This window comes from Vulpes lagopus, chromosome 4 (assembly GCF_018345385.1).
Source record: "Vulpes lagopus strain Blue_001 chromosome 4, ASM1834538v1, whole genome shotgun sequence".
In the NCBI taxonomy this organism is placed as follows: domain Eukaryota; kingdom Metazoa; phylum Chordata; class Mammalia; order Carnivora; family Canidae; genus Vulpes; species Vulpes lagopus.
Window position 1 is genome coordinate 107,214,212 of NC_054827.1, and position 18,625 is coordinate 107,232,836.

Below are 18,625 nucleotides of genomic sequence, written 5' to 3' on the forward strand. Positions count from 1 at the left end.
TAAATATCCCAACAGCAGGAGTTGATTAAATCTGCTTTGGTATACCTAAGTGATCGAACAGGGGAAGCTTACATGATATGGTAGCTGTTCATTTGTTGAAAGGGAAAGCATTTTAAAATATACCGTTAAGTTATAAAAGAGTTTCAAGCATAGGAAGTGTTGGGGCACCTGGGTGGCTCAGTCGTTTGAGCACCCGATTCTTGATTTCAGCTCAGGGTGGTGAGATCCAGCCCCGCGTCTGGCTCTATTCTCAGCATGGAATCTATTTGTCCCTCTCCTTCTGCTCCTCCTCCCATTTGTGATCTCTCTCTGTCTCATATAAATAATCTTTTAAAGAAAGAATAGTAAATGTACATTCTTTTGTGTTAACTCATCATTTCAATAATAAATATTACTAAGCAAGAAGAATGCATCAAAGATCAAGATGGATCATTTCCTACTCTTATAAAGATTGCATTTACTGGGATGATGGGGACTGAGGATTGGATAACAATAAATAAGTTGGTGAGACAATTATCATAATGTGAGAACTGCTATGCAAGGAATTAGAGTAGCTGACGTACTAGTGATGTTTCCAAATTTTAAACTGAAATCTGAATAAGAGAAGGATAAAGTAGAGTGGTCCAGGCATAGAAAACAGCTTGTGCAAAGGTCCAGGACTAAGCTTTAGATGACGTGTTTAGATCTAGCCAGACCATGTAGGTAAAGCTAAGTGAGAGAGAGGCAGAGTGGTCAATGAGGCCAGAGAGGTGGTAGGGGCTGGATCATGTGGGGTTTAGTAAACCAGAGTAAGGAACTGGGATGTCATTCTAGGTGCTATGGAAAGAAATCCAGGTCTCAAACAGGAAGTATGATCGCATCAATGTTACTAAACTTCACTCTGGCTGCTGTGAGAAAGAATAGATTTAAAAGGACAAGAATGGGGGAATCCCTGGGTGGCTCAGTGGTTTAGCACCTGCCTTTGGCCCAGGGCCTGATCCTGGAGACCTGGGATCAAGTCCCATGTCAGGCTCCCTGCATGGAGCCTGCTTCTCCCTTTGCCTGTGTCTCTGCCTCTGTGTGTGTGTGTGTGTGTGTGTGTGTGTGTGTCTCATGAATGAATAAATAAAACCTTTAAAAAATAAATAATAAATAAAAGCACAAGAATGGAGTTAGTACCAACAGTATTTGCTAATGGATGGATGACTCTGAAGACTTCACCTTCATTCTTCTGGCTCCCCTCAGATGCCTCCAGCTCCACTTCCAGTCCTTTCCTGCCAAGGTTCATCTGTACCTCCTGCCTCTGGGTTCTGTGGGATGACTGGCACCGTAAACTAAATCTCCCTTTCCTCAAACTACCTCGGCTAGTTTTCATTCCTTGCTAGCTCAACTGAGGCCATCAAGCACCTGCTGTGTTACAATCCTCCCACAGCCCTTCAGGATGGCACAGCAGTTGAAACAAGCAAAGCTCAGAGGGATGAGGTAGCCCGCCCAGTTCAGAGTGGCAGAGACTCAAGCCCAGGTCTTCGGGGTCCAGAGTCAGTATGCCCTCCTCTCTGCCATGCTGGATTACCAACATATCCCCAAATGCTAGTTGAGTAAGAAATATGGCTAGGTAAGCCCCGAAATTTCAGCTCCTTTGTAACACAGAAGGAGCACAATGGCTGCCTAACTACACTAATTTCCCAGCTTCCCTTGCAGCTAGGTGTGGACATACAACTTTCTCCAGTGGAACATTAGAAGAAATGATGATGCAAGCAGAAGCCGTGGCTCCTCTGCACTCTTTCCCCTTCCTACAGGCTGCAAGCCAGGCTTGGCAGTAAGCCAGCTTCAATTATGCCAATCACAATAAGGCTTTGGAGGGATTGTGGAACAATGACTCAGAAGGAACCTGAATCCCTGAATGACCACGTGGTGCTAAGTCTGCCACCAGTCTGGAAAGCTCACCTGGCCTGGGTATGTGAGAGAGAAAAAATATCAACTTTAATCTTCAAGTCATGCTATTGTCAGGTCCCTTCACACAGCAGTCCAGCCTTGCCTTAACTAATACATCACCTCAACATGATTCATATATTTTAAATACCAGTGGCTTCTTTTGTTAAATAATAATTAAGCCCCTCAAACAGTACCTCCAAACAATACATAGATGCTTGAGTTTCCCCACTCTGGTCCATGGTCGAATTTGTCTAGTCTGTGGACTAGAGTCAATACCTTCAAAACCCAGTTTAGGGGCGCCTGGGTAGCTCAGTTGATTGGGCATCTGATTCTTAACTTTGGCTCAGATCATGATCTCGGGGTCATGAGATCAAGCCCCATGTTGGGCTCCAGGCTCATCAGGAAGTCTGCTTGAGATTCTCTCTGTCCGTCTGCCCCTCATCCCCATTTGCACACACACACTCTCTCTCTCTAAAATAAATCTTTTAAAAATTTCAAAATTAAGGGAGTATCCGGGTAGCTCAATGGTTGAGCATCTGCCTTTGGCTCAGATTGTGACCAGATTGGTCCTGGGATCAAGTCCCACATTGGGCTCCCCACAGGGAGCCTGCTTCTCCATCTGCCTATGTCTCTACCTCTCTGCCTCTCTCTCTTTCATGAATAAATAAAATCTTTTTTATTTTTTTTATTTTTATTTATTTATGATAGTCAGAGAGAGAGAGAGGCAGAGACATAGGCAGAGGGAGAAGCAGGCTCCATGCACCAGGAGCCCAACGTGGGACTCAATCCCGGGTCTCCAGGATCATGCCCTGGGCCAAAGGCAGGCGCTAAACTGCTGCACCACCCAGGGATCCCAATAAAATCTTTTTTAAAAAATTAAAATTAAAATTAAAAATTAGGGATGTCTGGGTGTCTCGGTGGTTGGGCATCTGCCTTCGGCTCAGGGCGTGATCCCACAGTCCCAGGATCGAGTCTCGCATCGGGTTCCCTGTGTGGAGCCTGCTTCTCCCTCTGCATATGTCTCTGCCTGCCTCTCTCTCTCTGTGTCTCTCATGAATAAATAAATAAAATCTTTAAAAAAAAATTAAAACTGAGTTTAAGTTGAAAACCAAAATCAACAAGACTGCAACCATGTGTGAAAGATTTTGTTTTACATGCCATTATTTATAAAAATATTTTAAGTTTTATACTCTTTCTTAATAAATGTTTAACAATTGATAGAGTGAAATTTTAAAATCATGCAATCTAATATTAGATCTGCTGGGAAAAGATTTTTTTTAGGGGGGGGTGGTTAATTATTGAATTGAGCTTGTTCCAGAGAGGCCAGTCTGTGGGATCTGGGTCTCATATGTTAATGAATCAATTACTTTTTAAATGTGGTGGGTTAGTCAGGGAGCAAGCCAAAAACCCTAGTTGATTACTATGAGAATTTGTTTATATCAGCCTGTGAGCTTACTTCCCAAAAGGTCCAAATTTAGAGACCAATTTTAAGATCCCCAGAAATGTGTGACTCAGTTACTTCATAGTAAGTTCCACTGAATACTGAAATAAGCCCAGGATCTCCCTACACTTCTCCGTGGTTCGCAAAACTGACAAAGCTCTCCAAGTCCACTAGGAAAACAATCTGTGGACACTGGGTGCATTTGGCTGAAGGTCATACTCCACCAGCTTTGACAGCGCTATAAGTAGTGGAGCACAAGCTTGTTCCCCAGAGTGGCAAGTGTAGGCATTTCTGGCATAAGCCCATCAGGAAAGGTAGGGAAAGGACAGTAAGTAAAAGGGGGCCACATGTTTAGTGGGAAATGCACTGGTTTAGGATTCAGATGGATGTGGATTCCAATCCTGACTCTACTATACACTCATCAACTCGCTTAACTTTTTTGAACCTCAGTTCCCTATAAAATATGGATACTTATACCCACCCCATAGAGTGTTATGAGGACTGAGGAAGCACCTAAAACACATAGAGAATGTTCTGGCAGGCTTGGCACTCAGTCAATGACTGCAAAACAAAACCCAGGCTGATCCTGCCTCGAGATAAAGAAGTCAGCAAGCCTGCCCTCTTCACCAAGTCACCATGAAGGAACACAGCACGCCAGCTGGCCTCAAGGTTTCTAAATTGTCAAGGACAGGCTTCTGTGGGTGCTGTTGTGGGGCGGGTAGATATGCTCGCTGACCACATTCCAGCTGTTCTCCTGCAACTGTGGCTGTCTAAACCTTCCAACTATTCTCATGGCTAAAGCAGCCAGCAAAGCACAGTCAAGGCCTTCTGGAAAAGTCTGCTTTCCAGTCACCTTCTTCTGTTGTCCAAATTCATAAACGACTGTGAAGGACTGCCTTATTTGCTTTTTATTCCTGAGGCTAATAATTCACTTCTTTAACAAAAATTTAAAAATTAAACCAAAAAAAAAAGCAAAAAACAAAACAAAACAAAAAAATCCTTCACTTGTGTTGATTATGACCATTACCATTAGACAGCAAATGACTGGCCTAGAGGAAAGAGGGCCAGTGAATTAATTAGGCCTTCTTTTTATGATGGGCACAGGCACTGTGTTTTTAGCTTCAACACATGGACATAATATCAAATGGAAAATCAAGTAATGTTTTCATTTTTGAGGCTCCCTCCCATGCTGAGACTATGATGGTTGGTCCAATGTTCATCCACCCCTACTCCTTCCAAGCTTCTCCTCATGACCTCCTGGTCTCTGTAATGAGCACTTACTCCCTCTGACACTTTGATACCCCCCTATCTCCCAATGAAGCATCTGGGTCTTCCATCAGTCCCTACTTTCCCATATCCCCTTAGCACCTTAAGTTACACTCTCGATAACATTGTGCCAAGATTATTAGGGTCTTCTGCTGGCCTCACACCTCCTATTTTTCCAAACCATCTTCTATTGACCTACCAAAAGTGCAGCTTTAGTTGAATCATTCTGCATCTGCTCAATAACCCTCGCTGGCTCCCTATTGCTCATTCTGCAACCAAAGTCGTCCACAGTATGGCCCTAAACTCCCTTCTCTATCACGTCTCTTCTCCAGTATCCACATTCCAACTAGATTTAATCACTCCTTATTGAACTTACCCACCTTTTGCCATCTCAATGCCTTTTTCATGTGATTCCTCTGCCTGGAATACTCACCTTCTTTCCCATTCACCCACACATGAAACTCAGATCCATCTATCAGAAACCATCTCAAGGGATACCTCTTCCACAAGGTATTCCTTCCAACTAGCAATCAACCTAACTCCTAAATCTCATGACCTTGTATTTGCACTTACTTTCTTTTTGTTCTTGTTCCCCTCTACCTTGCAGTGTCGACTCCTACATGTCCATGCTCAGGCACACACAACAACCCCCCTCGCCCACGCCACGCAGCCTTCCCACCAGACTGCAAATGCCTGAAGGGTGGAGGCTATGTTCCTTAAGTAAATGCCTGCTACAGGGTCCAGCACAACACCGGCTGTGGAGGAGCTTCTTGACACCAAGCGCGCCGGATTTGTAAGAGTAGACAATGCCTCTGGGAGCCTTCCAGCTTGAGCAGCTTCTTTCTGTCTGTGCAAAACAAGCAAGTCTCCAGCACCCTTTCCCTTGTGGCGTCTCACTGAGGCCAAGTGTGGGGCATAAGACAGCCCCTCCTTCTTTAACAGGCTACTCTGAGACCTTCTGACCTGCTTCTCCTTTAAGCTGTCTTTTACTTTTGAACCTGCACTTACCCAGGAAAACATAATGGGGTGATCCCCCCCCAATCCAAAGGGACAGCCCCACTGCTAGCCCTAAGTGAAGAGTTCTGCCAATTGGCTTCTCATTGTGCCATCTGCTGGGAGAATTCCTCAAACAGTTCCACCAGGAATCCACCTTCTGCGGGTGCATGCCTGGCCAGCAGGCGCCACCCCTCATCTGAAGCAGCCAGAGACAGCAAACTGCCCCATACCCTGGTAGTACCGGCTCCCTCTGCGCTGGGTGTGATGCCTCCTCCTACAGATCGAGCCCAGCAGCCCCACTGACCCTGCGCCCTTCTCTCCAGGCGAAAGCTCGCCCCATAATGTAAGGACTTCCAGAAGGGGCGTGGAGAGGGATCCAGCCACTGCACATATTCCTGACAAAAAAACAGAAACAGAGAGAGAGACAAAAGGAAAGAGTGTCCAAGACAGGGTGGAAGCCCCAGCTCTCCCATTTTCCTATACAAATGTGAGGCCAGATTGTAACCTTTCCCTTGGCCTTTTCCTTGTCTGTGCGCAGGACGATAGAGAAACTAATAGGAACATGGCTCTTGCACTGCGTTAGGCATTCGTTCCCCCACCCCTTTTTTCTCAATGGCCTTACCTTTTTTCTTAACACTTGAACCCAGGTTAGTCTATTTCCTATTCCTATTTCTAAAGAATTCAGGCCCTCTGCAGTAAAGAAAGACAAGCATTCCCCCAGAGCTTTATATTAGGAATGCTGCTAGATTGTTGGTTGAAAGCATGTACATTTGTTAATTTGCACCCTAAACACACCCCATGGTCTCATTTACCTCTGAGCACTCGTGTGGATTGCAACTACCTATGCACAGTTCCAACTTAATCAAATACTTAATGAGCAGCATTAATATTCGTTGTCTTCTCCATAGGAGCCCACGCTCATCGAGGTAAATATTGGCTGCCTCTACTGCCTGTGGTTGAGTTAAGAATTGTCTGTCCTCATCGAGTCAGTGAACTGCTGGTCCCCCAACGTGGGAAAACCCTGCTGGGTGCTCTCCAAAGGCTTCATTTTAAAACGAGATGTTTCCACTTAACAGATCTTTTGCCAACACCAAGCAATTTGGAAGAGCAGTATGAAATCCACCATCTGGGTGATAATCAGAGATTCTTGTAGATGCTATTACATGCCAGACGCTGGGGATGCAATGAGGACCTGCCCTCACGGTGCTTATGGTCTGGTGGGAGAGGCCTACACTTATGGAAAGGTCAGCCTAAGAAATACATTACTGAGAAGTGAGATCAGTGTTTGGCAGGAAAAGCATGGGGTGCTGGGAGAGCCATTCTCTAAAGAAGAGATATTGGAGTTGGGCTGAAATATGAATGTGGGGAGAGATTAGTTATTCACCCATTTTTAGGTCTGGAGCCCCCCCCCCCCATACACACACATACACACACACACACACACACACACACACGCCAGCTGGGGGTGCCGGCACATGCACACACACGTACACACTTAGTACAACTCCATTTATTCCTGAAGAACCTAAGGCCCAGCAGAGCTCCATGTCTTGCCCAAGGTCAGGGCTAATTATAGAAACCGGCCATCCCAATATCTAATCCCTTCCTGCTAAATCACATGGATTTTATTTACATCCCCACCATAGATTATTTCAATACATTTGGCCAATAAAACGCAGAATATTCAGTTAAAACCACATCCTTCTAGACCACAAGCATAAATAACGATCGTGTTTTAATGTGGATGATACCTCTTCATTTTGCAAATCCAAGTTCTCATCATATCAAAATCCAAGACAGTTTGTTTTCAGTAAGAACGGGAAGGTCATAACCCCGTCTAAAACGCACTGGCAAATCTCTCTAACCGTGCAATGCTAATTTGGGCGTGAGCTGTGTGTTTAGGCTGACTTCACGCCCCAGCTGGGGTTTCAGATTTGCACATGGCGATTGGGTGGCTTTTTACTGTTGCCCTGCGAGGATCTTTCCCTGGATGCCCGAAGCCTCTGGGGATTTACCGCTGTCCTCGCTGATGTGTGTGCCTGCGCTGCGCGGTAAAACATTCTTCTGAAAGCCTTGAAAAGCCCGTGAGAATCCACTTGCAGTCTGTGCGCTTGCACGGAAAAGCAAGGACTCGCAAGAACCGCAGAGGATCACAGTCTGACCCAAGGTTACCTCTGGGGAGCTGCTGCAATGGGGAGGGGATGTGATACGGTCTTCTTACTCTACACACGCCTGGGTTGTGGAGAATCGTACGCAAGAACGTACTGGTGTGTGACACATTCAATACGCATATAGATTTAATGCATATGTGTGTGTGTGTGTGTGTGTGTGTGTGTGTTACTTCCAAGAAAATCATAAACAAAACTAACATCTCAACAGAACAAAGGTGCTTCTCCGCAGGGAGCAGAAGCGTTTCTTCTGGATGGAACTGTCCATTGCAGAAAGCTCAGAGTAACTCCGGATTGACCAGCCCAGAACTGAAGGTGGAAAACGTGCCCCCCGCAGCATCCCAGCGGGAAATTTGGAAAGTTGGAGGCGCCCCGAGGGTCGCCGCGCTCGCGGTCCGCGCCCGCCTTGCCGGGGCACCTCGGCAGGTCTTGACTTTACCGCGCGCGAACCGCCGCCCAACCCGAGCGGGTGCGGGAGGTGCGGCCGCGGCGGGGCGGGGCGGGGCGGGGCCCTGAGAGCGCGGCCCCCACCCCACCCCACCCCACCCCGCCCCCGCCCCCGCCCGCGTCCCCTCCCCCCAGCCGCGCCCGCGCTCGCCCCCCGCCCGCGCCCGGGGCGCCCGGCCCGCCCCCTCCCCTCGCGCGCAAACGAACCTCGCGACGCGCTCGGCGGCGGGCGGGGGCCGGGCGGGGGCCGGGCGGGGGCCGGGCGGGGGAGGGGGCTGGGAGGGGGCTGGCCCGAGCTGCCCGGCTCCGCAGTTGTCTCCGAGCGCGGGCTGTGCCGCCCGAGCCTCTGGGCTGCGGAAGCGCGGGCCGTTGGCTCCCGGGCCGGCTCCTCCAGGCGCTCGCAGGCATGCAGCCCGGGAGCAGGCGGCGCGCCCGGGGCCGCTGCTGAGCCGGCCGGGGCGGCGGGGAGCAGCGCCGGCCCAGCCCCTCCCACTTGCCCCGGGGCCCACGGGCGGCGCCCCGCGCCCCGCGCCCCCTCTCCGCGCGCAGCCCCGCCAGCGCCACCCCCCGCGGGCCGCAGGGGCCCATGCAGCCGCCAAGGTAAGCGCGGGCCGGGAGCGGGGCGGACGCGGCTCCGACGTCCCCGAGGCGCCCCGGCACCCGCGGGGCCACGGCAGTGCGGAGCCCCCAGCCCCGCGTCCCGTCTGGCTCCCGTCCTGCTCGCCGCTTGCTCGCCGCTCGCCCAGATTCGGAGCTTTGCTGCGCCTCGACCGCTCTAGCTCTTGGCAGCAGTAAAGTTTCTGTGGCTTAGTATTCGCGCTTTCTCCCTGAGATGCTCTCCGCGGGCCGCCGGCGGCGCGTGCTCGTGCTGGGGCGAGCCGGCGAGCGCCCCTTCGGCCGTGTGCGGGCCGGAGCTCGGTCCTGCCGCGCGTCACCCCTCTCCGGCGCGGGACGGAGCGGGCCGAGGGCCGACCCGCCGTGCACCCCCACTGGCCCGGCTGCCCCGGGCCCCCTCCTCCTGCTCCCGCCTGGCAGCCTGCCCGGCAGCACGGTCGCGAGACGAGCGCCTGCTCCCGGGGGCTTGGGCGCTGCTCGGTCTGCACCCGGGTCGGAGCGGTCCCTAGAACCGCGCGCACCGGAGCGCGGGAGGGTCCGGGACTTGGTGTGTGCTCGGGGATCGGAGTCCCGAGGGGCCCCGGCGCTCCCGAGGGGACGGCGTGGCGGCGGGGCACGGACGCGGCTCCACGCCCGGCTCGCGCCGGGGCTCCGCCAGGGAACCAGCTGAAGCCGGGGCACAGGTGCATTCAGGGGAGGGCCGACGGGAGGGAAGGGACGCTAGGTTGCAATTCTGGGTTGCATCCCGCTCGTGAAATTGCGTTAGATTTGCTCGGAGGCACAATCCGTTCCCCCAGATTGAGATTTTTAATAGGAGCCTGCGAGTTGCTAGTATGTGGCGTGGTTTCGGAAGGCGTTGAATTGTGTTTATTTAATAAATCGGGTGCCTCGCGGACGGAGCAGGGCAAGTCGCGCCATCTAGCGGGGATGGCGAGCCGCGCGTCCCTTTTAGGCAACGAAGTTGTGTGTCCTCAAAGTGAGGAGACTCCATCCAGCCCCAGGTAGAGAGGCGGGATGCGCTCCTCCTGGGAAGAGTCGTCCTGAGGGTCTCCACAGTCTGGTTGAGCGGGAGCGGCCCGACACCCCCAGCTCAGCGCGCCAAGCTCAAGGGACAGCACTGCAGGTTGTACTGCGGGGCAGGAGATCCATCACCTTCTCCATCTGGCGTTAGGGGCCACTAGCAAAAACATAAAATGTTACCTGCCAGCTAAGTGGATCCCCGTCGTTCGACCATCTATTGTAGAAACAAAACAAAACAAAACAAAAAAACAAACGATGCATGGACCTCTTTCTCTTCTCCAGTGCATCACAGAGGGGTGATTTTTCAGGCAGATCTTGAGCCATGACCCCTAGGAAAGAGATCTGCGGTGAAGGGCAACTGAAGGACGAGTTGGGAAAGGACCTCCTGCCAATCTGTGCAGGGACAGGACAGTACACCAAAATGAAAAATTTTAAACACATATAAAGGGTCTCCTGATGTTCCACTGCCATAGCAGGTGCCAGGCAAGCCCCCTCTATGAGGGCTAGGGGTCCCCAGTAAAAGATGAGGGGGGATGACTTTGCTGGGTGACAAGCAGAGCGGACAAAGGCTCTGGGTGGGGCACCCACCCATCCAGGCGGACTCCACAGTCTCCGTGGCTGGTTTTTGCTGCCACCTTCCAGGCAGGATGATATTAGCAATGAGCGGATTCTCCCAGTACTAAGGGATACGCTGGTTCCTTGGAGAGCAGCATGGTGGTCCCCTTGTGGTGAAGACCATTGCCCCCTTGCAGTCCTCTTTGCTGTGGTGGTGGTGGTGGTGGTGGTGAGGGAGGTCCCAGATTCCTTTTAACAATAGCCTCACGCCTACCATTTCCCTCCCAGGTGATAGACAGCTCCTGGGTATCTGTGGATATAGACATGGATTGGTGGGTGGCGGATCTGCCTCCCCCGTTGTTGTCTCTACCCCTGCAAGTGTCTATTTAATAACCAGATTTGTAACAAAAAGGGTCTTGCGGTAACCTGGCATCTTATTCAAGGATGACTTATTCTCTGACCTTTGCTTAGAAACCCCTTACAAGGCATGATGACTGCTTTCCCCCCAGGGTGTGTCATAACACAGAATGGAGCCAGGAACAGGTCCTATTTGACAGGACCCTTGACTTGGCCCTTTGGCCACCCTGGGATGGGCCAAATACAGGAATTCTTAGAAGATGCAAAGTAAAATGAATAGGTACTCAACATCCCTAACATTGGGACAGGAAGTTTTTTCAAGCCACTGTCACACTGCTGCTCACCAGAACAGGTGCTGGCATTTCCATTTCTCTAAAGACACTCATGTCCAGAGCAGGATAGCTCAGGTTCTGCAAGTCAAAAGTGCCGTTTCCCCTTTGACCTTGCTACCAAATGAATTATACTCAAAGCACTTCGGCAGCCCAGGTGGCTCAGCGGTTTAGCGCCGCCTTCAGCCCAGGGCGCAATCCTGGAGACCCAGGATGAGTCCCACGTCAGGCTCCCTGCATGGAGCCTGCTTCTCCCTCTGCCTGTGTCTCTGCCTCTCTCTCTGTCTCTCTCTGTGTCTCTCATGAATAAATAAATAAAATCTTTAATAAATAAAAAATAAACTCAAAGCACTTGCTGTTACCAAGTGTGGCCCCCAAATGTGGTCATGCCTTAAGTGGTAGGATCACCAATCTCTTGAGAAGTCTACCATCCAGGGAAAAGAGACGGGGATGTACCCAAGTGAAACTGAGCATAAACGATCTGGGATCACTGGAAACCAGTGCAGGCTCATTTCAATCTCTTGGTTCTATGAAAACAAGGCACCACTCCATAAAGATCATTGTTCTAGAACCTGACTTATAATATCCCAGAGGTAATTTCAAATAACTTTTAAGCGACTCTGGGTGTTTCTGTGGCTCTTTAAGGAGAATGGTGTTGCCTTTCAGACAACAGCCATTGTTTATTCATTCGAAGGACATAACATAAATTTGCCCCGAAGAAGGGAGGCTCCAGGCTCCCCCACCTGTCTGGTATCCAGCTCTATGCAAAGGACAGACTCCTTTTTGACCAAATGACAGTGGAATTTCAGCCTCCGATCCTTTCATAGCAATAGAGGTAGGAAGGAGCAATGAACAGGACAGTGGAAAAACTAAGGACTGCCTTACTCGATTGTGCATACAAGGTCAGGCCGAAGTCAGTTTCCTTGGTGATGAATAAACGTGTTTTAAAAGGATGCCCAGTTTCTTAGCTAGGTGTGACCCTATGAGTAGAGCCGAGGGGTCTTGAGGCAAGAATGCCTGCTGACATGTGAAAGTTTTTCTAATTCTAAGGGCAGTGAGAAGGCATTTTGAAACTGGGGCAGAGATTAACAAAGCAAATGCAAATACCTTTCATAGCCTCATTTAAAAAATTTAAAGTCACTGCTACTTTGACGAATATAAAAATGCCCTCTGTACTTACTTGTCTTATAAAATTATTATCACGTCCAGAGTAGGAGGGTGAAGAATTAAAGTGTAGCAAACACTGTTTATGCAGGAAAAAAAAAAAAAAAAACAAAGAGTCCAGTGAGTTTATTTCTTGTTTATCAATTGTCTGTTTAAAGCAGCGCTGCAAAATGAAGAACTTTCTAGAATCGGGATACTAGATTTGCCAGAGTCTGAAAAATCTGGCAAAAACTTGGAAACAAAAGATTCCATCGCCTGTCAGGTACATCAAGGCCTATAGATTCCGCAGCCTCCACAGGGCAGAGCAGAGATCAGCAGGTAGGAGTAAAAATGCCCTAAAACGTATTGATTTGTATCTGGGAGGCATTGTTTAGGGGTTACCAGCCCCCATGGCTGCAACTTGGGTTTTATTTTTCCATCCTCGGGAACTCTCCTACTCAAGGTCTTTGCAGCAGCTTGCCTGGCTGATAGCAGCAATTTGCCCTCTTTCCTGATAATGCTCAGCTCTTCTGCCCTCCTGAACACAGAGATCCTGGCCACATCCTCAAGAAACATCTCAGTACCATTTATTCTTTATTCTCAGCACACCATTCTTCTGAAGATGGGCCCAAACAATTTTTCACCCTCTTTTGGCACGGTGAGGACTTTTGTCTTGCTTGGTGACTTTTTGAAAGGAGCTCAGGTGGAAGCACACCGGCATACAAAGACTTACCATTATGGCCTCCTAAACATTCATGTCAGAGGCGTCGTCGGCCACAAGGCAGGCACTCCACTTTTACACATTTGGCTCATCTGTGCCATGGTGTGTCTCTGCCCAGCCAGTTAGCTGTTTAAAAACCACGATGCCTCATTGTGCCAGGTGCTTCCACAAAGTTCTATGCTCTCTCTCAAAGTCTAATCCTCTTTTGCGATCACAAGGTGTTGCTGGTTACCTCCTGACGGGATGGATGCCATATTACTTGGCAATCTGGGAGGCTTGCTCAGAAAACACCTGCTGGGCAAATGTGACTTTGAGATTTGCTGCCAGTGTGCATTTTCAGCGCCTAATGCTGGCATCCTGGAGAAGAGACTGCTCTCACAGGAACATCTCCCTTGAGCTGCTGAGAGCTTAAGCTACACCATGGTGTTGCTACCTCTGCAGCCGTTTTGTTGGGGGGATTTTAAATCGATCATAGCCCCTTGGTCAAGTGCATGCCCTGGACAGCAGCCACAGAGTCCCAAGCAAATATAAGTCCTAATGACTTCCACAATGGCCTTTGTGATAAAGAGTCTCCCCTGACTCCCAGGGCTGTCCCTTGACGCGCTTCTTAGAAAAGACCCTCATGGGGCTCACCAAAAACCCACTCTTTTGTTTTGAATTGACCAATCTGGCCTTAGCACAGAAACCCTCAAACGCTCTACCCGTGGACCCTAATAAAGGCTTGAGCCCCGGTCCAGCCTGTCTCTGCACTCTCCCTTGACCCCGACTCCATGGGGTCCCTCCAAGTGTGTGCCATGCTCTTCCTTTAGGATCTGTTAATAATAAACTTCTCTATTTCAATTTCTCCTGTAGTCTACCTTTGAACCATGGCTCACCATCCAGCACCCTGTGCTCTCCTTAACAAGTGATAATTTGACAGAGTCTCATAACAGAAAAACACATGGAAATGCATATCTCTTTCACAGAATCATAAACACTATAGGGTTTCCTCAAAACAATTGGTACTTTGGAAACAATAAGAATTAATGTTTGTTTGAAAGTGTGGGCATATAATATACTTTCAGTTAAATTTAATTTAATGTCCATATGGAAAGAGGTAGAGCATAAATATAATTTATTATATTTATAATAATAATAAATAAATATTACATTTTCTCAGATTGGCTTCCATTTATGCAAGAGAGGCAAAGCAACAAGAAAGGTAGAGTTTAGAGACCAGGCTTACCTGTAGGCACTATGAGGTTCACAATGGCCTCCCCTCAGCGGGTCCGGACCTGCCAGTAACCCCTCACTGTTACGTTTGGCAGGTCATTTTGTTCCAGAACAAGGGATTCGTGGGACATTAATTACTTATGTTGCTTCACATCCTTTAGTGCAGCCAAGCAGTTTGATATTCACATTTCAGAATACTGAGTTCAAAATGTGTCTTTAAGTATCTCAAGAGCATATGGTAAGGTAAAGCCAGCTGCCACCCTTTCCTCGGCTGTGAGGGTTTTAGCTTGCTTTTATTTTTCTCTGCTGCGATCTCTAAGCTCCCAAGTGTCTGATTTCTTTATGAGTAAATGGATGCTATTGGCAGAATCTACTTCAGGCGTAGTTAGAAATATATTACCTTTCCTGAGCCTGGGCCAGGAGTCAATGAGGATAAAGCACACCCAAGCCAAGATGGCACCCAAGCCTTCCCTTTCTGAGGCAGTGACCAATCTCTAGGGGCAGAAGCACACTAGTTTTGAATTTGAGACAGGGTTCGAATGGCTTGTGGTTTGAAAGGACAGCAATGAATTAATAACTCCAGATAGTTTTACCTAAACATCTTGTTGTGTAACATTTACTTCATCATTCAGAGGCTACGTCCAAGTAAACATTCTATGAAAACTTGACCTAAAAATACCATTTAATACCCCAAAGAAAGAAGAGGAATTCTATAACTATTCCAACTGCCTAAATCTTAAAGAGGCTGGAGGAGATTGTTCAGGGAAGTTGTTCTTTTCTTAAAACATTTTTAAATTTGTGTTTATTTCTGGAAAACAGCTATCTCCAAATACATCCTCATTTCTTGTATTCTTTTTTGGTTTTTGAGGTAGGCCACACTCCAACGTGGGGCTCAGCCTCACAGCCGTGAGATCAAGAGTCACATACTGTACCAACTGAGCCAGCAGGTGCACATTCCCCACACCTATATTCTCATTTCAAACACAAAACCAGCTATTCTATAAGTGGGAAATATTATTTGATTAACTGAAAAAAGTAAACCCCAGATGAAGATGAGAAGCAGCTGTGGTTTGGTGGGGAAAAACACTAAACTCAGCATCATAAGGCCAGGGTGTGAGGCTCTCCCTGCCCTTGGTTTTTTGTTCTTGTTTTTGTTTTTGTTTTTTTTAGTGACCTTGAACAAGTCACTTAATCTCCCAGAGTTTCAATGTCCTCCTTTATGAAATGAAGACAGCTGTTCCCATGACACAGTTGAGACAACTCAACAGTTATATGGGAGTCTGCCGCATAGTGGCCACTCAAGAGAACTTGAGTGTCACTGGTAATGCACTTAGAACCCACGCAGGAGTCAGGGGTATCCAGGAGTCCCTGGAGAATTCTGCAGATTTCCCCTCTGTGCCCACACAGACAAAGGCTCCAGCAGAATCTGGTGCACAATAGACACTATGTTCTAATCCAAACACCAGTTCTTGCCCATGATGTAAAACTAATATTGTCAGCTACTTACCAGCACTCACTTTATGCCAAGTGTGTGTTCTCAAAAGTGTGGGCATATAATAACTCATCTAATCCTCCTAGTAATACTTGTAGGGAGCTAAAGCATATCACCACTTTACAGATGAGATAACTGAGATTTAAGGAGAGCCGGTGTTCAGACTGCGTGTTCTTAGCCGGCATGCTGTGTTGACTCTCTCGTGTCCAAGTGAAGCCTCTGACAGATTTAAAAGAGAAAACAATGCTGGGGGGGGGGGGGGGAGTGGATGTCCCATAAAGCGACACATTTGTTCAATGTTTCTGCATTGGCATTTTTCCCCACCTCCCATCAGCCCAGAGATCCTCTTTATTTCAGCTTTGCATTAGCCATTCTAAACAGTTTTGAATTTGATGAATAACTTGGTTATCTGTTTCTATTGCTAAATGTCTATGGTATTTGTGCTTGGCACCAAATTGTTCATTAATCCAAATCCTCCAGCCTTCTGCTGGTTGAGAGAGACAGACTCACTGTCAGTTCAAACAGTTGCCATTTGGTGGATAAATGGTTCCAAGCTGGTTCTTCTCCCCAGTACTTACTGGAATGGGGAGAAGTAAACACTGGGTGGTCTGTTCTCCATTACAGGAACCTGGTGTGTCTTGGTATGGGTACCCAAAAGTTTCTTTAAAACAAGAAGGTACTGGGGCCCCTGGGTGGCTCAGTTGATTAAGCATCCAGCTCTTGGTTTCAGCCCAGGTCATATTCTCAGGGTCATGGGACTGAATCCCATGTGCGTCTCTGCACTCAGCAGGGAGTCTGCTTGGGATTCTCTCCCTCTGCCCTTCCCCCCACTCTCTCTTTCTCTCAAATAAAATAAATGAAGAAGAAGAAGGAGGAGGAGGAGGAGGAGGAGAAAGGAAGGAAGGAAGAAAGAGAAAGAAGAAAAAGAAAGAAAGAAAGAAGAAAGAAAAGAAAGAAAGAAAGAAAGAAAGAAAGAAAGAAAGAAAGAAAGAAAGAAAGAAAGATTATTAAATGTTTTTAAGCCATGGTTTCAGGTGTACAGTGGTACTGCTGAGGATCCTTGCTGAAGAATTTCATGGTGACACTAAAACATGAAAGTGTCACTCTTCAAATAACATTTCCTACTAGCTCGGCCACATTTTTACCTGGAAAACCCAGAAATGTTCCAGATGAGGCCTCAGAATGGCTCCTTGGAGTCAGGTGTGGGCAAAGCCAGTTAGTGACAGAGCCAACAGGGGTTCCCGGGACCCCGGGGCAGCTGGGCCATGATTCTGCCATGTGCAGAGCTGAGGGTCCAGAGACAGGACAGAGCATGCAGAGGTGAAGCCGCCCCAAAGCCTGGGCCACTTGCTTTCTCCAGATCCACCGCAATGTCTCAGAAGTCTCAGTCTCCACACTGACAATTAAGCAATGCACAGATACTGTCATTTTCATACTGGCTTTGTAGGCAGAAGAATTTGTGAGTTGTAGACCAGGTGGTAAGTATGCTCCAGAGTCACAGTCATGAGGCTCACAAGAAAAGTGAGGGGACACTTTAATATATGAAACTTCCAACTATACGCTAGTCTGTAATCCCCAGAGGGAGAGACGCGAGAAGCCTCAAAAGAAAAAATGTAGGCTGCCTCAAGAGTTTACTGAGAAACTCAGAAGTCAAGAAGGGAGGTGAGACAAGGTGGGAGGGGGTGCTCAGATCCAAACACCATGGAAATGCGCCCCCAGAAACTGTTAGCAGGTAAGCAGGAAGGAGGGCTCCAGCCCAGCCTCGGTAGGCAGGGATCACCAAGGGAGTCTAAGCAAGAGGATGAGCACAGGAGGGGAAGTAGGATTAGTAGAGGCAGAGGGAAGACCTGACATCTCTGTGCCTGGGAAGGAGTTGGTGAGCTCATCAGAGGTGGCGTGACCGCCAGGAGTCACCCGTACTCCACTCTGCCACCAAGCCGTCCAGGTGACCTCTGGCGGCTTACCAACCTTCTGTGGTGTAAGTGGGGGGTGAACATAAGTGGTCTGACTTCGAAATGAGAGAGGATGGAATAAGCATCTTTCAAGAGGAATGGAAATCCAAGAAGAGGAAAGGATGAAATCTGTCCATATATCTGTAAATCCCTTTTGTGAGCTCAATTCTCTGACTGCTTAGCTCCCACCATGATGGAAAAGTTCACAGGAATATTAAACAGAGAGGAAAAGTAAAATAAAAAATGCCTACTGGGAGGTTGCTAATCATTTTGGGTGAAATGATAGCTACGGAGGTAGATTGATTGCTTTTTTATATGTGACTATGTGCCCATGGAAATGTCTAGGGAGATGCACATGAAACTCTTGATAGTTATTACCTCCAGGGAGAGTCACCTAATTTCACTTGATGAGAAGTTGACTTTTTTTAACATGTGCATCTATTACTCTTTCCATTTTTAAGAAATAAATTTTATGCTGGACCGAAGGACATGGAAAGTGCAGAAAATTGTTACTCTGGCATTTCCTTTAAAACAACAAACAAACCCTTTTATATCTTCCCAGCACAGTAAATGTTTCCATGCCCACCATCAGGGGTGTGTTTCCTAGAGGTTCTGTGGGGGGTACTTCATACCGATGTCCCAAGCCCAGCCAGTTCACCAGGCTCTGAGAGCCAACAGCCTCTGTTCCTGGAAGTGGACTCATGAGCAGGAATGCTAACCCAGGCGGCAGTCTGATGTAGTATCCCGACAGGTGAAATTTTGATGGAAGGTGTTCCAGACAGTGTGAGGTTGACAGAATGTAGTTGTCACCAGTCTTCACCGTCAGTGGTCCCATTTGTCAAAGAAGTTACAGAGACCCCCCACCACACCCCAACTCTGAGACACTCATCAATTTTGTAGAGTTCCAGGTTGATTTACAGTAACAACGATGGAGAGTAAATGTAGGGTTCCCGAGACACCACACAAACACGCATCTCAGAGTACTGAGCATGTGGTG

At 48.2% G+C, this 18,625-nt stretch overlaps 1 protein-coding gene and 1 long non-coding RNA gene across 3 annotated transcripts in view; one reads left to right on the plus strand and one right to left on the minus strand.

Annotated features, from left to right (window-relative positions):
- The first annotated feature begins 8,455 nt into the window (after positions 1–8,455).
- The window catches only part of RGMA (repulsive guidance molecule BMP co-receptor a), a 44,719-nt gene continuing 34,549 nt past the window's right edge, over positions 8,456–18,625 (plus strand). The window contains exon 1 of one of the 2 annotated variants that reach the window (XM_041752844.1): positions 8,456–8,832. In XM_041752844.1, the coding sequence (XP_041608778.1) occupies positions 8,819–8,832 (14 nt within the window). In that variant the 5' untranslated portion in view covers positions 8,456–8,818. Of the gene's footprint in view, positions 8,833–12,454; positions 12,591–18,625 lie in introns of those variants that run through there. The other variant, XM_041752846.1, reaches the window with a different exon arrangement.
- LOC121489613 lies at positions 9,222–16,436 on the minus strand. The gene is made up of 3 exons (XR_005987370.1): positions 14,198–16,436; positions 12,289–12,351; positions 9,222–10,732 (listed from the first exon to the last, which is right to left on the minus strand). It is a non-coding gene; the product is annotated as an uncharacterized LOC121489613 (long non-coding RNA).